Source organism: Mastigoproctus giganteus, chromosome 2, assembly GCF_048544385.1.
Source record: "Mastigoproctus giganteus isolate SK-2022 chromosome 2, ASM4854438v1, whole genome shotgun sequence".
Lineage (NCBI taxonomy): Eukaryota > Metazoa > Arthropoda > Arachnida > Uropygi > Thelyphonidae > Mastigoproctus > Mastigoproctus giganteus.
The window spans coordinates 74,741,841-74,768,789 of NC_143576.1; the positions used below are offsets into that span (position 1 = coordinate 74,741,841).

The following is a 26,949-nucleotide window of genomic DNA, read 5'->3' on the forward strand; positions in this document are numbered from 1 at the left end:
CAGACAGTTTTTAAATTCTGTAGAGTGGGATCAACTGATGATGTTACCAACGTTGAATTCTAAATAGGAAGCCTTCTGGGACTTAATTTTGGAGGCTACTAGGCTTTTCATTCCAAATAAGAAATACTGTCCAAGGTTTAGGCCTCCATGGATGTCAGATGAATTAATGAGGCTCGTGGCAGAGAAGAAAAATGCATGGGATGCATATAAAGTATCAGGTGACACAGAAGCCTATGGCAGGTATAAACTAGTCTGTAATCAAGTCACAAAGGAGGTCAGGCAGGTGAAGGCAGATTATGAGAAATCTTTGGCAAAGGATACAAAGAAAAACAACAAAGAGTTCTTTACTTATGTAAACTCTAGAAGGAAAGGAATGAATCAGATTGGACCATTTAACATACAGGGGATGATTATTGATGATCATGCTCAGGTAGCTGATAAACTGAATGAGTATTTTGCATCTACATTCACGCATAAGGAGTTATACAATGAGGGGAGTGCCAAACGTTTATCAAACAGGGAGCTGAGTGATTTTGTAATAACTGAGAGCAAAGTGAAGGAGAAATTGTTAAAGTTACACATAAGGAGGGCACCTGGGGTGGACGGGATCTATCCAGTTATATTAAAGGAGGCAGCAAAGGAGGTAAGCAAACCATTAGCCATACTTATGAGAACTTCCTTGGACTGAGGTGAGGTCCCCCATGGAGGTGTGCAAATGTATCACCAATTCACAAAGGGGATTCAAAAGGTGACACAAGTAACTATAGACCTGTTAGTTTAACGTGTGTTCCGGGGAAAATAATGGAATCACTGGTTAAAGAATCATTGCAGAATCATCTAGACAAGACTGCAATAATAGTTAAGACACAGCATGGGTTTGTTAAAGGGAGGTCTTGTCTGATCAATTTAATTGGATACTATGATATGGTCACAAAGGAACTGAATGCTAAAAATAATTTTGATATCATATACTTGGATTTCAGGAAATCTTTTGATACTATTGCACATGAAAGACTGCTGTACAAATTGTAGAGGTATGGCAGTAAGGGTAAGTTGCTACAATGGATAAAGGGATGGTTGAGTGGGAGACAATGGAGAATGGTAATTAATGGACACTGCTCTTCGTGGACAAATGTTATTAGTGGAGTTCCCCATTGGGGAGCTCCACTAATAACACGGTGTTGGGCCCATTGTTGTTTTGTATATTTATCAATGATATTGATGAAGGTATATCAGGTTTAATGTCAAAGTTTGCAGATGATACAAATGTTGGCAGGGTTGTTAATGACAGTATGCTATTCCAACTGGAGCTAGATAGGTTGGAAAAATGGGCTGAGAAGTGGCAACTGAAGTTTAACATTGACAAATGCAAAGTACTGCATATGGGTAGAAATAACCGAAGAGAAGCGTACCAACTGTGTGTTACCACACTCAGGGAAATGGAAAGTGAAAAAAGACCTGGGGGTAATTGTGCAGTCAAATATGAAGTTTGCTGAGCAGTGAAGACAGGCTGCCAGGGCAGGTCATGGAGTCTTATCAATGATCTATAGGAATTTTGCTAGCAGGGACAGGGAGGTGATTATCCCATTATACAAGGCAATGGTCAGGCCACACCTAGAGTACGTCTGGAGGCCTCATTTTAGGAAGGTTGTAGAGTTGCTAGAATGAATACAAAGAAGGGCAACAAGGTTGGTGAGGGAAACAAAGGAGTGCTCTTACCAAGAAAGGCTTAAGTTCTGCGAATTGCAGTGCCCGGAGAGTAGGCACCTGTGAGGTGATGTGATTGAGGTGTATAAGGCCTTGAATGGGTTGAGCAAGTGAAATGCTGATGGGATTCTTCCTCTTCTCAGAATAAGAATCCGAGGGTTTCTTAGTCTGAGGAAGAGGAAGTTTCAAATTGAGGAAAGATAGTTGTTGAATAGATGTGTGGAAATTTGCCTTTAGCCAGCGAGTAGCTGATTGGTGGAACAGGCTTCCATCTTTTGTATTGGAAGCTAATAGGCTAAATAAATTTAAGGCTGAGCTGGACAGGTATTTGGAACGAATGTAGGAGTGAAAAAGGGAGGGGTTTTTTTTTTTTTTTGGCTGATGCTACATAAGCTTGCTATCTTGCATCATATGCCTCTACTAATAACAGTTAATCAAGTCATATACATCACCAGCATTGATAGGCATATACATCACCAGGCCTCTACAATTCCAATGAATGATGTTGTGCATTACACGGCTTTGAAATTAGAGAACATATCTGACTGTTTTTTGGAAGTTGTCTGCTTACACCAGTCAGTTTTTTTACTTATCTTTTTTGATAAAATTAGGTGCTCAGTATCTATTCCTTCTTCAACATGTATATCCAATATTAGTTCATCTTGATTGCTGTTTTTGTAGTATACATAGCCAATACTGGTTCATCTTGGTTGCTGCTTCCATAGTATATATATCCAATACTAGTTCATCTTGGTTGTTGTTTTCATCAATGTCTACATCTGTTGTATGAGCTTGTTTCCTAGGGTTTAATATTTTCAATTTTGTATTCCCATGATTAGCTGAAGTGGTAATCCAGATGATTGTGCATTGCAGTCTGTCTGTTATGATCTTTTGATCCATATTTCAGTAAAACTCCTCAACAGGTGGTTTGTAAGTGGCCAAAAGTTTAGCGCTTGCAGCACCTTATGGGTGCTGCAAGCACCCACAAGGTGCTGCAATGAAGTGTATCAGTTTAGGTAACCTGCTTTAACAGTATTTGGGAATTTGGCATACTAAAGGTACGTATGATATTTCATGTGGGAACTATTTCTTATCAGAATTCTTTTAGCTTGTATGACTTTCTGGTCTTTAACTCTTCCAATATGTCACATTCATCAAAATCCCAATCTGCCATGACTCCTTCAGATGCATTCAGCATATATCATGTGGGCCAACTTTAATGGAATTTCCACCAAAAGTCTAAGTAATGATTCTAAATGTCTTTTTTTTTGTTACTTTAATTTTTTTTTAAAAGAAAAAAAAAAGAAAAAGAAAAAAACAAGTCTCCAGATTGTAACTTCTTGACCATTTTGGATGGGCTGGCAGCATTTTCTATGAATTTCTGAATGAGAAATAGGATAAACTTATTCACTGTATGATTTGACAGTGAGTGAATGAGGAGAAGTTTCACAGTCATACTATGAGGCAGTAGGTTCAAGTGGTGGAAAGGCATAAGAGTCCCTGTTAGCTCCTTTTGGCCCTGGGGGTTTGTCTTTATCTCTCAGGTTACTGGCCGTGCCAATGTAAGCAGGAATAGTGCTGTTACTCGGTAAAGCATTTGGAAGGTTTGGATGGATTACTAATGTTAGTAAAAATATACTAAGAAAGAGTAAGGTGAATTTCCTTTTCAAGTTCTAACTCGGGACTTTTCAAGTGCAGAACGCCTTAAAATTAACTGAATGGAGGCAGAAACTGAAATAAACTAGAATTTAACTCATTTACAGAAATAACATTGCAGAGAAGTCACTTGGCACCTAGGACCTTCAGGAGTCTGAATCAAAAGATCCACAAGCAGATGTGTCTGCTTGTGGATCTTTTGACTAGGATCTGACCTGACCATGGAGATATAGAAGTGCTTCTAGCTGTCAAAGCAGTTGATAAAGTTAGTTAGTAATAAATGTACCAAGAAAACAAAGGTAAATTTCCTTTATGGCTTCTTATTTGTAAATTTAAAGTAAAGAACTGTTTTAAATAAACTAGAGAGAGAAAGAGAGAGCAGAACCTGAGTTGCTAATAAAAATCATTGTAACAGATATCAAAGGAATCACTTGGTCAAGAATACATTTAGCACATGGAGCCTGTAACTACGTGAAAAGATCTGAGGATGATACGTTACAACTCTTTATGATATTTTATCATCAGCTTTGTAGAAGTATGGTTCTCTGTGCAAAAGAAATAAAATAATGCAAAAAAGAAGCTATTAAAAAAATAATAAAGATACATAAATATCATTACAACAAGATATCCAGGGTGTTTCAATTAAAATGCACTGGGGTTTCTCTGACTTATTTTTAGGGTTAGACTATTTGTTGTCTTTACCTATTTTAGTATTAGTATTGGCAAATGATGCAAGAAAGCACGCTTTTAGAGCAACAGAAAAAAAAAAAAACTTACCTGTCTCACCCATCCACACATTTCAAGAATTTGTGTACTTCTTCCTTGAATTTATACACACTACCCACTTCAATAACAACAGATGGTAGTCTGTTCTAGCAATCAACCACCCACTGGCTGAAGGCAAACGCTCCACACATCAAATTGGTCCACTCAATACTGATGATTTGACCACTAAGGAAGTAAGCAAACCCTTAGCCATAATTATCAGAGCACTGCAGATGTGGAATGTATCCCCAATTAACAAAAGAGGATCGAAAGGTGACACAATTACAGACCTGTTAGTTTAACTTCTAGGCGCCTCTGTAGCCAGGTGGGAAGGAGCAGCAATGTGTAGCACAGGCTTCTTGATTAGACCGGGGTTAGAGCCCATTACCACCAAATACGGAGGATGCGGAAAGCTCGGGGAATGACCACCGCATATCCGGAACAATATGACCTTAGTTGCTAATGCTCCTAAAAACTAAATAACAACAAACAACAGTTTAACTTCTGCTCCAAGCAAAATAATGGAGTCACTGGTAAAAGAAGTAATGCAGGATCATCAAGACAAGGCTATAATTATACTTCAGACACAAGATGGGTTTTTTTAAGGAGAAATCTCGTTTGACCAATTTTATTGAACACTACAAAGTGGTTACAAAGGAACTGGATGCAAAAAACAATTCTGATATTACATACTTGGATTTAAGGAAAGCTTTGGATATTGATGCAAATAAAAGACAAATTGAGGCAGTGTGGCATTAAAGTCAAGTTGCTGCTATGGAAAAAGGTCAGGTTGAGTGGGAAAAGACAAAGAGTGGTAACACTAAACAACAAATTTTGGATCATATCTTGTTATGACCCAAATATATATAGTGTTATAACTGCATTGGGATATAGGTTTAGGGTTATATTTTGTATTGGAATTTTATTGAACTTGAACAGAAATCATGACTCAGACAGACCAGAGCAGCAAAGCAAAAGGCTCAAACTAGTGGAAGTGCCGTGGCTCAGGGAAAAACTGAGGGGAGGTGGTTCTCCTCTGAATCACAGTCTAATGAAATGCACTACTTGTTTGATGTTTCTGGAGCAATCAGGAACGGGACATGATAATGCCAAGGGAAATGTCTTTGTGTAGTAATAGTAGCAGCGGCATTTGATGCAAGAAAGCAAGTGTATGAGTTTATGCAGCATCAGCCAAAAAAAAAAAAAATCATACCATTCCCTCCAAATGCCTGTCCAGTTCCTCCTTAAATTTATTCAACCTATCAACTTCCACGACGACAGATGGAAGTTTGTTCCAGCAATTAACCACCTGCTGGCTAAAGCCAAATTTCCGCACATCTAATCTACATCAGTCTTTTCTTAATTTCAATTTATGCCCCCTTAGGTTCGTAATCTGAACAAGTGGAAGGATCCCATCAGAATTCGGCGTGCTCAACCCATTCAAGGCCTTATACACCTCAATCAGATCACCGCGCAGGTGCCTAGTCTCCAGCCACTGCAATTTGCAGAACTTAAGCCTCTCTTGGTAAGAGGATCCCTTCATTCCCCTCACCAATCTTGTTGCCCTTCTCTGTACATGCTCAAGTAAATCTACATCCTTCCTAAAATGAGGCCTCCAGACCTGTACGCAGTACTCAAGGCATGGCCTGACCATTGCCTTATACAGAGGGATAATCACCTCCTTTTCCCTGCTAGCAAAATTCCTATATATCATTGACAAAACCCCGTGACCTGCCCTGGCAGCCTGTCTGCATTGCTCAGAAAACTTCATATCTGACTGCACAATTACTCCCAGGTCTTTTTCATTTCCTACCACCTTAAGTGTAGTACCACACAGTTGGTACGTTTCTCCTACCCATATCCACTACCTTGCATTTGTCAAGGTTAAACTTCAGTTGCCACTTCTTAGCCCATCTGCCCAAATTATCTAGATCCTGTTGCAGTAGCACACTGCCATTACTGTCATTAACAACCCTGCCAACCTTTGTATCATCTGCAAAACTTCGACATTAAGCCTGATATACCTCCATCAATATCATTGATAAATATACAAAACAACAGTGGACCTAACACCGAACCCTGTGGGACTCCACTAATAACATTAGTCCAAGAAGAGCAGCACCCATTGATTACCACCCTCTGTCTTCTCCTACTTAACCATCCTTTTATCCATTGCAGAAACTTATCCTTAATACCATTCTGCTCCAATTTGTACAATAGTCTTTCATGTGCAACAGTGTCAAAAGCTTTCCTGAAATCCAAATATATGATATCAAAATTATTTTTTGCATCCAGATCCTTTGTAACCACATCATAATATCCTATCAAATTTGTCAGACAAGACTTTCCCTTAACAAACCCATGCTGTGTCTGAATTATTGCTGCAGTCTTGTCTAGATGATGCTGCAATGCATCTTTAACCAGTGACTCCATTATTTTACCCGGAAAAGAAGTTAAACTAACTGGTCTGTAATTACTCGTGTCACCCTTCGATCCCCCCTTTGTGAATTGGGGATACATTTGCACATCTCCAGTCTGTGGGAACCTCCCCTGAGGCCAAGGATGCTCTCATAATTATGGATAAGGGTTTGCTTAGTTGCTTTGCCGCCTCCTTTAATATAACTGGATAGATCCCATCCACACCAGGTGCTTTTCATATGTTTAACTTCAACAATTTCTCCTCCACTTTACTCTCAGTTATTACAAAATCATTAAGTACCCTGGTACAATTTGATAACCTTCTGCCATTTTCAAACCTTAATAATTCCTCATGTGTGAATGTAGATGCAAAATCATTCAGTTTGATTGCTATCTGAGCAGGATCATCAACAGTCGAACCATTGATGTCAAGTGGACCAATCAGTGTGTGCGCAATGTAAGGAGTGAAAGGAAATCAGGTGCCATCTCAGCATTGTTATGGGCTTATATGAGAGCTTGAAGGACAGGGTGGATGCCCTTGAAGGATTTAAATTGAGGGGCCCATCAAGCTCTCAGCAGTCCACATCAATGCCAGAGCTTGCACTTAAACATCATGCAACACAGCGGCAACCCCCAAAGCAGAATGCGCTGGTCCCAAAGGAACTAGTTGCTGTAGATGACTCTATTGTCAGGGAAACAGGGAACATATTGTACAAAAAAGGATAGATGGAACAGGACCAGTGTATGTCTGCCAGGGGCAAAGGCTGATGACATTGTAGGACAGATATCATCCTTTAAGGGCACAAAGGGTGATATTGTTGTACATGTTGGCACTAATGATATTAAGAATAGGAGACTGAAAAAAAGCCATGAATTAGGGTTGAATTGGAAAGTGTCTCCAATTTTGCCCAGACACGATAGGAGAGAGTATATGATGAGAGCCTTGTCGATCAATTCTTCCCTGGAGAAATTGTGCAAGGCTCAAGGGGTAGAACTTTTCTCAGCCTGGTCTGTGTTTTTTAACAGAAGAGACTGCATCTACAGGGATGAGATACATGTAAATAGAAATGGCGCAAGAATATTTGCTAATGCTATGGAGGCAGAGCTAGGGGATACACGGACTAATAGATTAACAGTAGTCGCTGGCAGAGGTAAAAGTGATTCTTGCGCTACTTCTATTGAAATGGAATTGAGCAGCAGCCTGGAAAGCAAGGCAATGGGAATTTCCAGGACTGCTGAGAGTCATAGTGGAATAAGTAAATACATGGGCTGTGTTTGGGTAACTAAGAGTAGAAACAGGTGCATGTATATTTGCACGTACACCAATGCTAGGAGAATAGTTAATAATTCGATGAGCTTGAAGTGCTAGTCAAGACATCAAAGGCAGATATTGTTGGGATATCAGAGACATGGTGTCACACAGACATTAAGCAGTGCAGAACTGGAATTTGGGGAGTACAATGTGTACAGAAAGGATAGACAGGACAGGAAGGGAGGAGGAGTTATGCTATTAGTTAAGAAACACATAAAATCTAAGGAAGTGCATCCAATTGATGTAGGTGGACGATGCAATGTTGAATCTGTTTGGTGTGACATAAGCACTGGGAAAGGAAAAATGAGAGAAGGTGTGTGTTATAGGCCTAAGGAATCTGATGAGAATAATGAGAAATTGTGCAGAGAAATAGAGTGGGTCAGTAAATTAGAGTGTCTTATAATGGGAAATTTTAATTTCCCAGATATTGACTGGAATTTATGGGTTGGTCACTCATACACTAGCAAGGCTTTTGTGGATTTATTGGATGATTGTTTTCTACAGCAGCATGTTCGGGAGGCAAATAGAGGGAGTAATACTCTTGATCTGATTATCAGTAGTGATTCTTCATGCATCAAGAATCTGCAGATAAAGGAAATACTAGGTGGCATTGATCACAGTGTGCTGAAGTGGGATTTACTCAAAGAGGTAACTACATCAAGGGAAAATGGAAGAGTGTTTGGTTTCGTAAAGGTGACGGTGGTCTGAGACAGTAATTAAATTCTATACGGTTGAACCAACTGATGATGTTACCAACAGCAAATTCAAAATGGAAAGCATTCAAAGAATTAATCTTGGAAGCTACTAGGCTTTTCATAACAACAAAGAAAGATTGTTCAAGATTTAGGCCTAAATGGATGTCAAAAATGTACAAAGAAGGGCAACAAGATTTGTGAATGGAACAAAGGGTTGGTCTTATGAAGAAAGGTTTAAGTTTTGCAAATTATATTGTCTGGAGACTAGGCATCTGCGAGGTGATCTGATCGCGGTGTATAAAGTCCTGAATGGTTTGAGCATGGTCAATGTGGCTGGGGTTCTTCCTCTTGCTCAGAATAATCGCCTGAGAGGGCATAAATTCAAATTGAGGAAAGACGGTTGCAGGATAGATGTGCGGAAGTTTGCCTTTAGCCAGCGGGTGGTTGATTGCTGGAACAAATTTTCATCTGTCGTTGTAGAAGTTGATAGCTTAAACAGATTCAAGGCAGAACTTGACAAACATTTGGAGCGAGTGGATAGGTGAAATAAGGAATTTTTTTTTTTTTTTGGCTGATGCTATATAAGCTTGCTTTCTTCCATCATGTGCTAATGCTATGGGCATGAAAGTAAGTTTACTTTATAGATTTTGGAGTGCTAAACATGGAAATTGGGCTTAAAATGACAGATTGGCCTTGTTTTTGAAAAAAGAAGTTTTTTTTATTTATATGGCAGTATGATGTAACTACAAAAATACCTCATTCAAACACAGGAACTTTTTACCTTTCACTTGTATTCAGCTTCGCAAGCATCCGTTTGCACCATCGAACAATAATCAACTAATATAGAGGCACTCCATTTGCTTATGTATCTTTATTCCATTGCTGAGATGTCTTGATGGAAGAACTTGCCATGTTCTTGTCACTGACAGCACCACAGTTTGGCAGGAAGAAATCCAAGTTTGAGTGCAAGAAATGCATATTCAATTACATGTTGCACCCCAGTTTTTTGTAAGAAGTAATGAGATCTTCCACAAGCTGCCTGTAGTTGCTGTCTTTAACATTTCCTAGACAACTAGCAGCAGTTAGGACACATTAGAGCTGTTTGTCTTTGGAAAGTTGCCTTATTTGTGGACCAATAAAAATTGGTCCACAAATAAGCCTGCCTTAATCTTCTCTGTTATAAATCTTGGGAATTTTTCTTGCAAGAGTGTGAATGCAGGACAGTTCACTTCCAAAGCCTTCATGAAATTTTTCACAAGCCCCAGTTTGATGTGGAGTGATGCCAAAATATTTTTTGACATATACAAGTCAGATCTCTGTTTAATGAACTTCTTTACAGAGAAATTTTCTGTTTGATAATATATATTTTTAATTCCCCCTTTTTTTTTTTTTTTTTTATGAGAACCCCAAACACGAGAGGTATTATAACCTATAGTACTTAGTACCGTGCTTGGGTTGGAGGTTGAGATGACGAAAGAAGATATTTGTTGATATTGGACTTGAAGGCATAAATTCAGGAAATACGTATGAAGGAAGTTTGTTCCAGAAAACGGCAGTTGAATGAATAAATGAGGAAGATGAAAAGTTGGTTCTGTGGGTTTGAAGTTGGACAGTAAATGGATGTTGGCTGGTGGCGGCACGTGTTCGGACTGTTTTGAAAGAGAGAGCGGGAATTATAGAAGCCAATTCAGAAGAACAGTGCCCGTGGAAGTATCTGTAGAAGAGGCATGCAGCAGAAACAGTGCGTCTATGAGAAAGCGAGTGGAGAGACTCTGTTAGAGATGAATCATTAATTAACCTAACTGCCCTCTTCTGAATGGAATCAAGAAGCCTGAGAGAGGTTTTGGGGGCACCACCCCAGATGTGGGAACAATGTTCCATGGCAGGGCGGATTTGCGATTTATACAGAGTGAGAAGCTGATTGGGAGAAAAGTAACGCCGAGAGCGAAAGAGAAAACCAAGTTTTTTAGATGCAGAGGAAGCAATATTTGTAATGTGCTTGTGCCAAGAGAGATTAGAAGTCAGGGCAATCTCAAAAAGAGATATATCATTTTGCCTAGAAATCGGAGTGTCACTAAAGATAAGCATAGGAGCAGAAGAATCCTTTTTGCGAGATATAAGACAAGATTGAGTTTTAGAAGAGTTGAAATCAACTAAGTTGTCTTTGCCCCACTGAAGAATTACCTGAAGATCGGCATTTAAGGAATTGGCAGCAGATTTTCGAGAACTTGAAGCTGATTGAGCTGGACAAGGTTTCTCAAAATGGAAAGTTGAATGCAATGTGCTATCATCGGCAAAACTATGGATAGGATTTCCAGTCAATGGAAGAAGGTCATTGATATACAAGAGGAAAAGAGTGGGGGAAAGAACTGAAATTTGGGGGACACCGGCATTAGTGGAGAAGTTAGAAGACAGAGAGCCATCTACCATCACCCTCAGTGAGCGATCAGAGAGAAAACTGGATAACCAATCACTAAAAACAGTTGGCAAACCATAAGATGGAAGCTTGTTTAGAAGACCTTTATGCCAAACACGATCAAAAGCCTTTCAGATGTCAAGAGCAACTACTTGTGTTTCACCGAATCTTTCCATTGAATTAGTCCATAAATGGGTAACATAAGCCAGAATATCACCAGTGGATCGACACTGACGGAATCCATACTGGCGATCATTGATCAGACGGAAGGTTTCTAGATAGTTTAAGAGTTGGCGGTTAATTGATTTCTCCATTACTTTAGAAAGAGTAGAAGTAATTGCAATGGGACGATAATTGGATGGGAGGGATTTGTCACCCTTTTTAGGAACTGGCTGGATATGAGCAAATTTCCAAGCAGAAGGAAAAACACCTTTGGAATAAGAAAGTGAAAAAAGGCGGCAAAGAATAGGAGTAAGTTCAGGAGCACAGGTTTTGAGAACAAGTGGAGAAATACCATCAGGACCTGGAGCTTTCTTAGCATCAAGATTCATCAAAATCCTTCTGATATCCTTTTGACGGAAGATCACAGGAGGCATTGAATGGAGCGTGTTAGGAATGGTGGGAGGTGTTTTACCAAGATTATTAATACATGAGCTCAAAGAAAAATGGGATGCTAGCAGGTCAGCTTTATCCTTGGCTGAAGTGACAACAGAACCATCTGGTTTGGACAGAAGTGGGAGCAGATATGGGCAAAAGTTGCGGCCAATAGCTTTAGCAAGAGACAAGAATGCTCGGCTACCATTAGGGCATGAAGCAAAATTTTCTACTCTTAGCCTGTTCGAACTCTAGTTTGGACTGATTAATAACTGCTTTACAATTGTTGCGAGCTGTGGTGTAGGCAGAAAATGAAACTGAAGAATTAGAAAAAAGCCAATTACGATATGCAACGTTCTTCTCTTGGACAGCCTTAGCACATTTATTGGAAAACCAAGGTTTAGATAAAGGACGAGATTTTAAAGTGGAGTGTGGGATAAAGGATTCCATTCCTGCAAGAATAATTTCACTGACACGATCTGAACAAACGTTGACATCAGAAGTTTTGAAACAGTAATCAGACCAAAGAAAAGAAGTCTCGCAGGTCATCCCATTTTGCATTCTTGTAATGCCAAACAATACGAGGTTGGGAATAGCCATGAGATAAAGGTTCCATTGGAGAAGAGGCAATCTCCAAGTTGTGATCTGAAGTGCCTAAAGGAACTCTCACTTCAACCTTGTACTTAGAAGGGTTGTTTGTGAGAAAAAGATCAAGCGTATTGGCTGTATGATTAGGATTGTCCGGTATTCTTGTAGGTAAATGAACAATCTGTGCTAGGTCATTAATAATTGCAAAAGCCTCAGCATCTCGACCTGCTGGGTCGGTGTGACTAGAAAACGGAAGCCAGCTGGAGTTGTGAACGTTAAAATCACCAAGGAAAATTACCTCACTGTTAGGAAAGTTGGACTGGAGAAAGTCAAGTTGCAAAGAGAGGAAGTCAAAGAGCTCCAAGTGATTAGTGGAGTTGGGAGAACGGTAGAGACAACAGATGAATTTGACACAATGAGGTAGAGAGATTTTAAGCCAGAGAAGATCAAAGAGAGGAGATTCCAAATTGCCAAGTCTCTGACAGGGAATATCAGAACAGACATATGCACAAGTACCACCTTTGAGGCGAAAGGAATCATACAACAAATAATTTGGACATCTGAGATGAGCAGTAGTTGAATCAACTGATAACTGAGATTCAGTCAGAAAAAGTACACGGGGTTTGGAAGACTGCAAGTGGAAATGGACATCGCTGAGATTAGAATTGAGACCACGTATATTTGTGAAATGAATTAGGAAGTCCTTGGGAGGTTTAGATCTTTTCGCAGATAAGCTTGCCCTATTATTTTGACAATTCATGGTGTATTCAATAGTAAGAAAAAGTGGGTGGGACATGCTGTATGAAGTAATGAAATTTTTGGATATGGCATACATGTGGTAAGAATATACCCAGATCCTTGACATAACGTGGCCTCGACAATACACACTACTCGGTCTCCCTCCAGTCACTATCTGGCAGAGTAGAGGTAGCAAGATTATACACTAGCTGATCCGGAAGCTTCCTGGAGAATTACCAATAGGTTCAGTCCGGTGTACTAACTAGCGGCCGGCCTGCGAACACCGTTTTAGAGCTGTACCCTCGAAATGTAAGGAATATTGGATCTCGCCACGACATTCATCATAACCTCAAAAATCATCAATCATACTGCATGATGGAAGATATAGGGAAGGGTTGGTCGAAACTTAGCTCTAGAGACTAAACATGGGTTCCACCACTTCATGCCTCCAATAAGCAAAGTGGTGGTATTTCACCAATTGATGAGAGTCATCTACCACCTAGTACTGCCTGGTAACATAGAGGGGCGGCGTTCCTCCATGTGGTGTGGGCACCAAACCTCCACCCCTGCTTACGTTGGTTCACACCTGGGTGGTCACCCACCATGTACTTGTGCATGAAGGTTATACCCAGGATTACTAACAGTCCCACCATCGTGAAGGTGCAAGCAGAGGATTTGGCTGTCATAGACCATCCGGACTTCGCCGAAATTGGATCCACTTTGACTTGAGTGTTACCCAAATATCAGTTCCATCAGCGTTTTAGACTCCCAGGTAGCAAGAACAGCTTGTCTGGCATATCTGAGAGAATGTCTGTGACAACCTCAAGGATCCTTGGTATACAGCAGAGTGTGGGGCTGCCCCCACACTCTGCTAAAGAGATTTGATGCTTTTTTACTGCAAAAAACATCAAATCATCAAGAAACAACTTGAAAACAAAGGGGAAAAAAAAAAAAAAAAAAAACCCCAAACTCATCAGTCCTCGCATGCCGGCTGGTACACTTCATCAAACATTCAAACTGAAAACACTTGTATTCCGAAGCTATCAGATTCACACTCTTAACAACAATTTGTTTGCAAATGGAATAATACGTAATAATCAAGACAGTGGAGCAGCATGACGATGAGTAAACAACAGCAGGATAATTTCGCATTTGACGGTAAAATCAGGAGCGTCAAATCCAATCAAAATATCAGAAATGCAAAATGAGGTAATTTATGCATTCCCAATAAACAGCCAATCACAGAACTCGATCTTTATGACAATTCAAGCAGGTACACATGGAGAAAAACAGCACTAGAAGGAAAAGAAAACATGCAGGAGGAAATATCTAGAGATGAATTCCTCACAGCCTTAAAGTCCCTTAGCAATAATAAAGCACCAAGAATTGACAACATACCTGAACTGGAATTTGGGGAGTACCTCTACAGAAAGGATAGACAGGATACGAAGGGAGGAGGGGTTATGCTATTAGTTAAGAAACACATAAAATCCAAGGAATAGAAGCCAGTCGACATCGCTGGACAGTGCAGTGTCGAGACAGCTTGGCGTGACATAAGCATTGGGAGATCAATATTGAGAGTAGGAGAAACTGTACAGGGAAATAGAGTGGGCCAGTAAATCAGAGAGTCTTATAATGGGGGATTTTAATTTCCCAGATATTGACTGGAATTTGTGGGTTGGTCACTCACACACTAGCAAGGCCTTTGTGGATTTATTGGATGATTGTTTTCTACATCAGCATGTTCGGGAGGCAACCAGAGGGAGTAATATTCTTCATTTCATTATCAGTAGTGATTCTTCATGCATTAAGAATCTGCAGATAAAGGATAAATAATAAGATAAAATCTTATTATTTATCTGCGGATAAATTTCTGTAACCAAGTTACAAAGGAGATTGGTCCACTTGATATTGATGAGTCAACTGAAGATGATCCTGCTCAGGTAGCTAACAAACTGAATGAATATTTTGCATCGACATTCACACATGAGGAGTTATTTAGCGAGGGGATGCCAGAGGTGTATTCAACTCTGGCAGTAAGCTAGAGAATCTTGTAATAACTAAGAGTAAAGTGGAGGAGAAATTGCTGAAGATAAATACAAGAAAGGCACCTGGGGTGGATGGGATCTATCCAGTTATATTAAAGGAGGCAGCAAAGGAAGTAAGCAAACCCTTGGTCATAATTATGAGAGCTTCCTTGGACTCAGGGGAGGTACCCACAGACTGGAGATGTGCAAATGTGAACCCAATTCACAAAGGAGGATCAAAGGGCGACACACACACACACACACACACACACACACACACACACACACACACACACACACACACACACACACACACACACACACACACACACACACACATATTCCTTGACAAAGAATTTTTCCAAAAATAAATTTTGAGCTAACAAGCTCTAACTTAGCAGAAGTATAACTGATTATTTAATCGATCTTTTCATGGTAGAACTGTTATCTCAAATAATTATACACCTGTTAGTTTCCCGGAAATTTAATTCAGGCACTGCAGGAAATTTAATGGTTAAAGAAGCACTGCAGGATCATCTAGACAGTTATAGCTCGGACACAGCATGGTTTTGTTAAGGGGAAGTCTTGCCTGACCAATTTGATTGGATACTATGATGCAGTCACAAAAGAACTGGATGCAGGGAATAACTCTGATATTTTATACTTGGATCTTAGAAAGGCTTTTGATACTGTTGCGCAGAAGACTGCTGCACAAATTGGAGCAGTGTGGCATTGGAGGCAAATTGCTGCTATGGATAAAGGGGTGGTTGAGGGGGGAGAAGACAGAGAGTGGTAATCAATGGACACTGCTCATCATGGACTAATGTTATTAGTGGAGTCCCTCAGGGTTCAGTAGTGGGTCCATTATTGTTTTCCGTATTTATAAATGATACTGATGATGGTATATCAAGCTTAATGTCCAAGTTTGCAGATGATACAAAGGTTGGCAGGGTTGTCAAAGACACTACTGACACTCTGCTACTGCAACAGGATCTAGAAAGGTTGAGCAGATGGGCTGAGAGGTGGCAAATGAAGTTCAACATTGACAAATGTAAAGTACTACATATGGGAAACAGCAACCCCAGAGCAATGTATCAACTCTGTGGTACTACACTGACAGTGGTAGAGAATGAAAGGGACTTTGGGGTGGTTGTGGAGGCAGATATGAAGTTTTCTGAGCAGTGCAGACGGGCTGCAAGAGTAGCTCATGGTGTATTGTCGACGATATATAGGAATTTTTCTAGCAGGGATAAGGAGGCGATTATTCCCTTGTAAAAGTCAATGGTCAGGCCACACCTAGAGTACTGTATACAGGTCTGGAGGCCTCATTTCAAGAAGGATGTAGAGATGCTGGAACGAGTACAGAGAAGGGCAACGAGATTTGTGAATGGAACAAAGGAGTGCTCTTACAAAGAAAGGCTTCAGTTTTGCAAATTACAGTGTCTGGGGACTGGGCACCAGCGAGGTTTTTTTTTTTTTTTGTTTTTTTGTAGTTGTTGGAGGCTTCTGTGGCCATAATGCACCTCCCAAGGTTTCTGTAGTACTTTGATTCAAGCCCAAGGCAGGAATCGAACCCGCGACCTTTGGGTTGCTAGGCAGGCACTTTACCCAGCCGGCTAGCCCGGTCGGCTACCAGGGAGGTGATCTGATAGAGGTGTATAAAGCCTTGAACGGTTTGAGCATGCTCAATGCTGATGGGATTCTTCCTCTTGCTCAGAATAATCACCTGAGAGGGCATAAATTCAAATTGAGAAAAGACAGATGTAGGATAGATATGAGGAAATTTGCCTTTAGCCAGCGGGTGGTTGGTTGGTGGAATAGACTTCCATCCCTTGTCGTGGAAGTTGGTAGCCTAAATAAGTTTAAGGCTCAGCTGGACAGGTATTTTTAACAAACAGAGGGGTGAAGTGGAAGTGGTTATTTTTTATTTATTATTTATTTATTTTTTTGGCTGATGCTGCATAAGCTTGCTTTCTTGCATCAAATGCCTCTACTAATGCTAATGCTAAGGAACCACTAGGTGGCAGTGATCACAGTGTACTGAAGTGGGATTTACTCAAAGAGGTAACTACCATCATGGGTAAAGGGAAGGGTTATGGCTTTCGTAAAGGTGACTATGATGGTCTGAGACAGTATTTAAATTCTATACAGTGGGACCAACTGATGATGTTACCAACAGCAAATTCAAAATGGGAAGCATTCAAAGAATTTATCTTGGAAGCTACTAGGCTTTACATACCAACTAAGAAATATTGTTCAAGGTTTATGCCTAAATGGATGTCAGATGAACTAATGAGACATATGGCAGAGAAGTAAAATGATTGGGATACATATAAATTAACACGTGACACAGAACCCTGTGATAGATATAAATTGATCTGTAACCAAGTTACAAAGGAGGTTAGGCAGGCGAAGACAGATTACGAGAAATCTTAAGGCAAAGGATGCAAAGAAAAACAGCAAAGAGTTCTTTACTTATGTAAACTCTAGAAGGAAGGTGATGAATCAGATTTGTCCACTTGATATCGATGGTTCAAGTGTTGATGATCGTGCTCAGGTAGCTAAAAAACTAAATGAATATTTTGCATCGACATTCACACATGAGGAGTTATTCAGGGAGGGGAATGCCAGAGGTGTATTCAAATCTGGCATTAAGCTAGATAATCTTGTAATAACTGAGAGTAAAGTGGAGCAGAAACTGTTGAAGATAAACACAAAAAAGCACTTGGTGTGGATGCAATCTATCCAGTTATATTAAAGGAGGCAGCAAAAGAAGTAAGCAAACCCTTAGCCCTAATAAGGAGAGCTTCCTTGGACTCAGCGGAGGTACCCATAGACTAGAGATGTGCAAATGTGACCCCAATTCACAAAGGAGGATCAAAGGCTGACACAAGACCAAGACCTTATAGACCTGTGAGTTTAATTTCTGTTCTAGGGAAATTAATGGAGGCACTGGTTAAAGAAGCACTGCAGGATCATGTAGATAAGACTTCAGTTATAGCTTGGACACAGCATGGTTTTGTTATGGGGAAGTCTTTCCTGACCAATTTGATTGGATACTAAGATGCAGTCACAAAATAACTGGTGCAGGGAATAATTTTGATATTATATACTTGGATCTTAGAAAGGCTTTTGATACTGTTGCACATGGAAGACTGCTGCACAAATTGGAGCAGTGGCATTGGAGGCAATTTGCTGCTATGGATATAGGGGTGGTTTAGGGGGAGAAGACAGAGAGTGGTAATCAATGGACACTGCTCATCATGGACTAATGTTATTAGTGGAGTTCCTCAGGGTTTAGTGTTGGGTCCATTATTGTTTTCTGTATTTATAAATAATATTGATAATGGTATATCAAGCTTAATGTCCAATTTTGCAGACGATACAAAGGTTGCCAGAGTTGTTAAGGACACTACTGATGCTATGATGCTGTAACAGGATCTGGAAAGGTTGAGCAGATGGGCTGAGAAGTGGCAAATGAAGTTTAACATTGACAAATGTTAAGTACTACATATGGGAAACAGCAACCCCAGAACAATGTGTCACCTCTGTGGTACAACACTGACATTGGTAGAGAATGAAAAGGACCTGGGGGTAATTGTGCAGGCAGATATGATGTTTTCAGAGCAGTGCACATGGGCTGCAAGTGTAGCTCATAGTGTCTTGTCAATGATATACAGGAATTTTTCCCGAAGGGATATAAGGAGGTGATTATTCCCCTGTATACGGCAATGGTCAGGCCACACCTTGAGTACTGCATACAGGTTTGGAGGCCTCATTTTAAGAAATATGTAGGACCATTGGAACGAGTACAGAGAAGGGCAACAAGATTAATGAATGGATTAACGCCGGTGCTTAGTCTCCTCGCCGGAGACTAAGCACCGGCGAGGTTATTTGTTATTTGGTTTTCAGGAGCATTAGCAACTAAGGCCATATTGCTCGGGAGATATGCGGTGGTCATTCCCTGACCTTTCCGCATCCTTCGTATTTGGTGGGAACGGGCTCGAACCCCGGTCTAATCAAGAAGCATGTGCTAGGCACTGCTGCTCCTGCCCGCCTGGCTACGGAGGGGCCACCGGCGAGGTGATCTGATAGAGGTGTATAAAGCCTTGAATGGGTTGAGCATGCTCAATGCTGATGGGATTCTTCCTCTTGCTCAGAATAATCACCTGAGAGGGCTAAATTCAAATTGAGGAAAGACAGATGTAGGATAGATGTGCAGAAATTTGTCTTTAGCGGGTAGTTGGTTGGTGGAACAGACTTCCATCCCTTGGTGTGGAAGTTGATAACCTAAATAAATTTAAGGGTCAGCTGGACAGGTATTTCGAATGAATGGAGTGGTGAAGTGGAAGTGGTTTTTTTTTTTTTTTTGGCTGAAGCTGCATAAGCTTGCTTTCTTGCATCATATGCCTCTACTAATACCTGCAGAGCTGTTAAAATACAGTGGAGAAAATCTGAAGAAAGCTTTGTTTGAACTGGTAAAGAAGATATACAGGGTTGATCACTGGCCAGAGGATTTCTGCACATCAATCATAAACCCTATACCCAAGAAGATGACACCAATCCGAGCTCCAAAAAGTACTGGATGAGACAATCAAAATGGTTAACTACATCAAGAGTAGACCATTAAAATTGAGGTTGTTTTCAGCACTGTGTTTTACCATGGACGCTGCTCACACAGACAACTCCTTTCATAGCTGACATTTCCCAATCCTTGAACACTTTTAACGAGAGTATGCAGGGAAAGAACGAAAATATTCTTACTTTACTAACAAAATTAACATTTTAAGGAAAAATTAACATTGTGGGGACCTGAATCAAAAAACAGAACAAAGTTGAAATGTTTGAGCTGAAAAAAAGTTGCAGACTGACTGGACAAAAATCTTGTCGATTTAATTCTACGAAGTTTGTCACTGCTGAGTAAAAACATTGAAACGTACTTCCCGTCACTTGATGTATCTTCCTTGGACTGTGTAAGAGATCCATTTGTGTTAAGTGCATTGGAATCAGCAGAATGAACTGTTGCAGAAAAAGATGAGCTGACGGAAATATGAAACAATAGAGGCCCTAACTAAGCACTCAACAGATTTGCCCTCATTCTGGTTGTCTCTCCAACAGGAGTTCCCCATTATCACAAAGAAGGCTACTGACGCACTCTTTCCTTTCTCTACATCGTATATCTGTGTGAGGCTGGCTTTTCTGCTATGAACATGATGAAGAGCAAGAACAGGTCGCAGCTTCAAACATTGGAGGACTTGAGGGTATGCTCATCAACCATCCGACTTCAGACAAGAGACATCATGATACATCACCAAGCACAGGTTTCCCACTGATATTTTTATATAAATGATATTTTATTTCAATAATTGGAATAATAACAAATATGAACATAAATTTTAAAAATAAATCTTTTGAAATCCATATCAATATTACTTTAAAAAATAACACAATGATTAGAATTTTATCTATTGAACTTTTAAACACAATCTTAACATGCGTTTTTTTTTTTAATGATAAAATCTCTCCTTAAAAAACTGATTGTGTGCCTTGACAATTTTAGCACCTTGCTCAATGTGCCGTGAATTGAAAAAGGTTGAAAATCGCTGCTCTATCCACTGGAAGGCAAATCAATCAATGTAGTTGAAGGCAAAAACAATTCAGGGATGGTAATATAGCATGAGACAAAGTTCTCTCAGCATACAGAAAGGGTCCTATGATGGTGAATAATGTTTTATAATACAGCAATACAAGAAATTTTTCAAGCAAAGCGAATAAAATGAAAAAAATTATTTCACTGTACAAATAAACAGTCAGCTTCGCAAGCTTTGGTTCCTCACATCATGAAACACTATTTCTAATTCAGCTACAATGAAAATGTACTAAACTAACAATAGTTACCTCTTTAAGTGCATTATATTCAGCCAAAGGCATAATTACTTCATGAACATAGCGAATCCTCACTCTTAAGGAGCCCCAGTTATCACGGATAGGAGGAGTTAGACCTCCCAGTGGAAACCAATCTTCAACTTCCTCTCCACTAATTAAGTTTTCCAGTTCTACTGTAAGGTCAGCTAATAATAATAATAATAAATATCAAGACACAATATTACAGCAAATGTCAAGTTTTGTTTGCGATAAATAAACCAGAATCATCAGAACTTAATGAAAAAATTTACTTTTCTGTTATATTGTGCATGTTATTATTATTATTTTTTTTATATATTTTTTTTTGTTTTTTATGGCAGAGATCATCAGCAGAGGGTGTAAATAAAGTAATGATGCAATTCTTTGCTGAGAATAGGTGGTGACAGCATCTTGCAGTTTAGTACATTTATTAGCTAAGTAGTGCAAGTCTCACTTTTTCACAAGAATGGCTTGAGTTTTTTTTATACTAGTGTCAAGACAACAGAACTTGTGAGGTATCCAGTGTAGTGTAAGTGAAGTGGGTTTAAAGAATAATCCTGAATCAGGCTAACTGGCAGATCTGTGCCCACAATGACTGAGTGAAAAAAAAAAAAAAAAAAAAAAAAAAACTCGGCAACTTAGAGAGGCCAGCTTTTCCCAGGAATCAAGTGTGGGAAAGTTTACTTCATTATGATTGATTTCCTATTCATTTATTTCATAATAGTTGTGATGCCAGTGAAAATGCAGTTGCCTATTCATCAAGTAAGAAAAACATGCTGTATGATAATTAAATGTGTCTGTTCTGCAATAACTGCTCCATTATTTTATAAACATCATGAATTTATGTGATACAGGTGTTAAATATTTCTAAAAGTAATCAAAGAATAAAATAGATTAATATTATGGTGACAAAATTATAATACTAAGAAAGAAATTATAAAAAAAATACTTTTATCAGTATAAATAATATATTAAATTTGACCAGCAAATCAAAATATCATTTTGAAAGGTAATCCAAGCCTCAAGCATGAATGAGAGCATATTAAGAGTAGGAGACCGGCAGAATTACTTAACAAGTACAGGTCACTGTTGAAAAAAAGCCGTGAATTAGGGTTGAATTTGAAAGTGTCTGTAATTCTGCCCAGACACAATAGTAGGGAGCATATGATGAGAGCCTTGTTGATCAATTTGGCCCTGGAAAGATTGTGGAAGGCTCAAGGGGTAAAATTTTTTTCAGCCTAGTCTGTACTTGTTAACAGGAGAGACTGCTTCTACAAGGATGGGATACACTTAAATAGAAAGGGTGCAAGAATATTTGTTAATGCTATCAAGGAAGTGTTAGGTGGGTCGGAAAACTGCTAGCTTGAGTTGATTCACAGACTAATAGATTGACTGTAGTCACTGGCAGAGGTGAAAGGGATTCTTGCACTGCTTCTATTGGAATGAGCAGCAGCCTGGAAAACAAGATGCAGGGTAATTCAGAGCCTGCTGGGAGTCATTGTAGTACAAGTAAACACATGGGTTGTGTTTGGGTAGCTAAGAACAGGAACAGGTGCATGTACACCAGTGCTAAGAGTTCGGTAAATAAATTTGATGAATTTGAGGTATTGCTCAGAACATCAAAGGCAGATATTGTAGGGATATCAGAGACGTGGTGTCACACAGATATAAGGAATGCAGAACTGGAATTTGGGGAGTACATTGTACTCCCCAAATTCTAGTAACTGGTAGTATAACCCCCCCTACAAGGTAGGAGGGGTTATACTACCAGTTAAGAAACACATAAAATCCAAGGAAGTGAAGCCAGTCGACATCGCTGGACAGTGCAGTGTCGAGTCAGTTTGGTGTAACATAAGCACTGGGAGATCAAAATTGAGAGTAGGAGTGTGTTATAGGCCTAACTGTGATGACTGTGATGAGTATAATAAGGAACTGTACAGGGAAATAGAGTGGGCCAGTAAATCATTGAGACTTATAATGAGGGATTTTAATTTCCCAGATATTGACTGGAATTTGTGGGTTGGTCACTCACACACTAGCAAGGCCTTTGTGGATTTATTTGATGATTGTTTTCTATATCAGCATGTTCAGGAGGCAACTGGAGGGAATAATACTCTTGATCTGATTATCAGTAGTGATTCTTCATGCATTAAGAATCTGCAGATAAAGGAGCCAGTGATCACAGGGTGCTGAAGTGGGATTTACTCAAAGAGGTAACTACCATCAGGGGTAAAGGGAAGGGTTTTTGCTTTCGTAAAGGTGACTACGGTGGTCTGAGACAGTATTTAAATTCTATACGGTGGGACCAACTGATGATGTTAGCAACAGCAAATCCAAAATGGGAAGCATTCAAAGAATTTATCTTGAAAGCTACTAGGCTTTACATACCAACTAAGAAATATTGTTCAAGGTTTATGCCTAAATGGAGTTCAGATGAACTAATGAGACATGTGGCAGAGAAAAAAAATGCATGGGATACATATAAATTAATGGGTGACATGGAAGCCTATGATAGATATAAGCTGGTATGTAACAAGTCACAAAGGAGATTAGGCAGGCAAAGGCAGATTATGAGAAATCCTTGGCAAAGGATGCAAAGAAACACAACAAAGAGTTCTTTACCTATGTAAACTCTAGAAGGAAAGGGATGAATCAGATTGGTCCACTGGAGCAGGATCAACTGTTGATGATCCTGCTCAGTAGGCTAACAAACGAAATGAGTATTTTGCATCTACATTCACCTATGAGATATTTGATGATGAATTCAGGAAGGGGAATGCCAGAGATGAGTTAAACTCTGGCAGTGAGCTGGATGATTTTGTATTAACTGAGAGGAAAGTGGAAGAGAAATTGTTGAAGATAAACATAAAAAAGGCACCCGGGGTGGACGGGATCTATCCAGTTATATTAAAGGAGGCAGCAAAGGAAGTAAGCAAACCCTTAGCCATAATTATGAGAGCTTCTTTGGACTCAGTGAAGGTACCCATGGACTGGAGATGTGCAAATGTGACCCCAATTCACAAAGGAGGATAAAAGGGCAACACAAGTAATTATAGACCTGTGAGTTTAACTTCTGTTCCAGGGAAATTAATGGAGGCACTGGTTAAAGAAGCACTGCAGGATCATCTAGACAAGACTTCAGTTATAGCTCGGACAAAGCATGGTTTTGTTAAGGGGAAGTCTTGCCTGAAAAATTTGATTGGATACTATGATGCAGTTGCAAAAGAACTGGATGCAGGGAATAACTTTGATATACTTGTATCTTAGAAAGGCTTTTGATACTGTTGCACATGGAAGACTGCTGCACAAATTGGAGCAGTGTGGCATTGGAGGCAAATTGCTGCTATGGATAAAGGGATGGTTGAGTGGGAGAAGACAGAGAGTGGTAATCAATGGACACCTCTCTTTGTAGACTAATGTTATTAGTGGAGTCCCTCAGGGTTCAGTATTGGGTCCACTGTTGTTTTCTGTATTTATAAATGATACTGATGATGGTATATCAAGCTTAATGTCCAAGTTTGCAGACGATACGAAGGTTGGCAGGGTTGTTAAGGACACTAATGACAGTAGGCTGCTGCAACAGGATCTAGAAAAGTTGAGCAGATGGGCTGAGAGGTGTCAAATGAAGTTTAACACTGACAAATGTAAAGTACTACATATGGGAAGCAGAAACCCCAGAGTAACCTAACTCTGTGGTACTACACTGACAGTGGTAGAGAACAAAAAGGAGCTGGGGGTAATTGTCCAGGCAGATATGAAGTTTTCTGAGCAGTGCAGATGGTCTGGAAGAGTAGCTCATAGTGTCTTGTCAATGATATACAGGAATTTTTCTAGCATGTATAAGGAGGTGATTATCCCCTTATATAAGGCAATGGTCAGGCCACACCTTGAGTACTGTATACAGGTGTGGAGGCCTCATTTCAAGAAGGATGTAGAGCTGCTGGAACGAGTGCAGAGAAGGGCAACAAGATTAGTGAATGGAACAAAGGGTTGCTCTTACGAAGAAAGGCTAAAGTTTTGCTGATTACAGTGTCTGGAGATTAGGCACCGGCAAGGTGATCTGATAGAGGTGTATAAAGCCTTGAATGGTTTGAGCATGCTCAATGCTGATGGGATTCTTCCTCTTGCTCAGAATAATCATTTGAGAGGGCATAAATTCAAACTGAGAAAAGACAAATGTAGGATAGATGTGCGGAAGTTTGCCTTTAGCCAGCAGGTAGTTGGTTGGTGGAACAGACTTCCATCCTTAGTTGTGCAAGTTGATAGCCTAAATAAATTTAAGGCTGAGTTGGACAGCTACTTGGAACGAATGGAGGGGTGAAATGGGAGCAGTTTTTTTTTTTTTTTAGCTGATGCTGCATAAGCTTGCTTTCTTGCATCACATGCCTCTAATAAAGCTAATGCTAATGAAAAACCGAGATAACACTGAAATATTTTACCCTATAATGCTAAAAACGTTTTTTTTTATTTTACTTGTGGTCTACCTGGAATACATTCCAGGTAGACCACAAAGTAAAATCGCACATTTTTTTGAAATTTAACGATCAATACACCCGTGGTGTGAACCACATTTTCGAAATATTAGTTGGTTTCAAACAAATAAAGACAACTGATTTTTTTTGAAAATTATGAAGCTTACTAGCTATTCGCATGGATTTCCTTTGAAGTTATCTTCTTTGACATTATACTCTCAAATGATAATAGTTCCTGCATTGCATTCTGAATAATTCTCTCACCCTCGTCAGCCATTCTTAATCCACTGCAGGATGAAGGCAACTTCCAGAAACTTTCCAGTTCCTTCTGTTTTATGCAAGGCCATCCATTTATTGCCCACAAACTCTTGAATTTCATCTGTCCATCTCCGTTGTTGATTTGCAGGTTTTCTTTTAGCTCCTCTTGGTTAACACTCTATTATTTTCTTAGTCCATCTGTCATCATATCTTCGAGCTATGTGTTCTTTATTTTAAATTTCAGACAAATTGGGTTATTGCACTTCAGTATGTGACTGAGGAGCAATATCTTTCCTGAATGATATCATTCAAAAATGTATTCTTCTCCTGAACAAATGACCTTCAGCCATTTATTATTATTACAGCTAATGACTTGTCCAAGGTTAAGAAACCTTGGACAAGTCATTAGCTGTAATAATAATAAATGGCTGAAGAATAAATGTGCTACTACTGACCCACACTTTGTTTCTTCTACCACACTGACAGTGTGGTAGAAGAAACAAAGTGTGGGTCAGTAGTAGCACATTGACAAAGATACTGACAGAGAAATTGCTGCTCTCTATTAATGAGGATGCACGGTACAAATATGGCTGAAAATGCACTGTAATCTTAAATCTTGTGTTAAAAATGACCGACATGCCCTATACAAATTTTACAAGTTTTTACAAGAAATACAAGTTTTATTAACAACTTTGCAGATAATTAAACATTGTTAACATCACGATCACAAGCAACTGGACCACTGTTTTTTATTTATTTATTTTTTTATTTATTTTTTATTTATTAACCCTGTCAATGAAATATTTCTTTCTTTTACAGTTACAGTGTTTTTTTTTACAGTGTTACAAAATATCGTTCAAATTAATGTTCCTAAAACTAAACTAAAACTTATTTTGCCGGAACCATTAGATAATAATTCTACATGTTAAAATAACACAAAACTGATTTAAAAGACATCTAGATCTAGTCTGATCCATGAATAAGAAATAGCAGTTTCTTAGCAAAGAACATTTGAGAACACATCACAGAAAAATATCAAACCAGAACATGAGTTTAGATCACTGTCTAATCTATCCAATAATAAGATAAAATGTGGATATCAATTCTACTCGGGTTAAGTTTTCTAAACATAATTTTAAAATAATCTTTAAAGAACTCTGGCTCAACTCCAATTACTTTAAGCACATATCAGGTCCTTGAAGTTGTCACAGACATTCTCTCAGATATGCCAGACAAGCTGTATTTGCTACATGAGAGTCAAAAACGCTGATGGAACTGATAATCGGGTGACACTCAAGTCAAGTGGACCCAATTTCGGCGAAGTCCGGACGGTCTGCGACAGCCAAATCCTCTGCTTGCACCTTCACAATGGTGGGACTGTTAGTAATCCTAGGTACAA

At 39.4% G+C, this 26,949-nt stretch overlaps 1 protein-coding gene across 2 annotated transcripts in view; it reads right to left on the reverse strand.

Annotated features, from left to right (window-relative positions):
* Nucleotides 1-26,949, reverse strand: part of vap (RAS p21 protein activator vap) — a 723,705-nt gene that overhangs the window by 380,466 nt on the left and 316,290 nt on the right. For both annotated transcript variants that reach the window (XR_016546661.1, XM_090368525.1), the window contains exon 15: nucleotides 20,815-20,987. Coding sequence is in view for 1 of the 2 variants with exons in the window: in XM_090368525.1 (XP_090224651.1) it covers nucleotides 20,815-20,987 (173 nt within the window). In the remaining variant the exon portion in view is untranslated. The remainder of the gene's footprint in view (nucleotides 1-20,814; nucleotides 20,988-26,949) is intronic.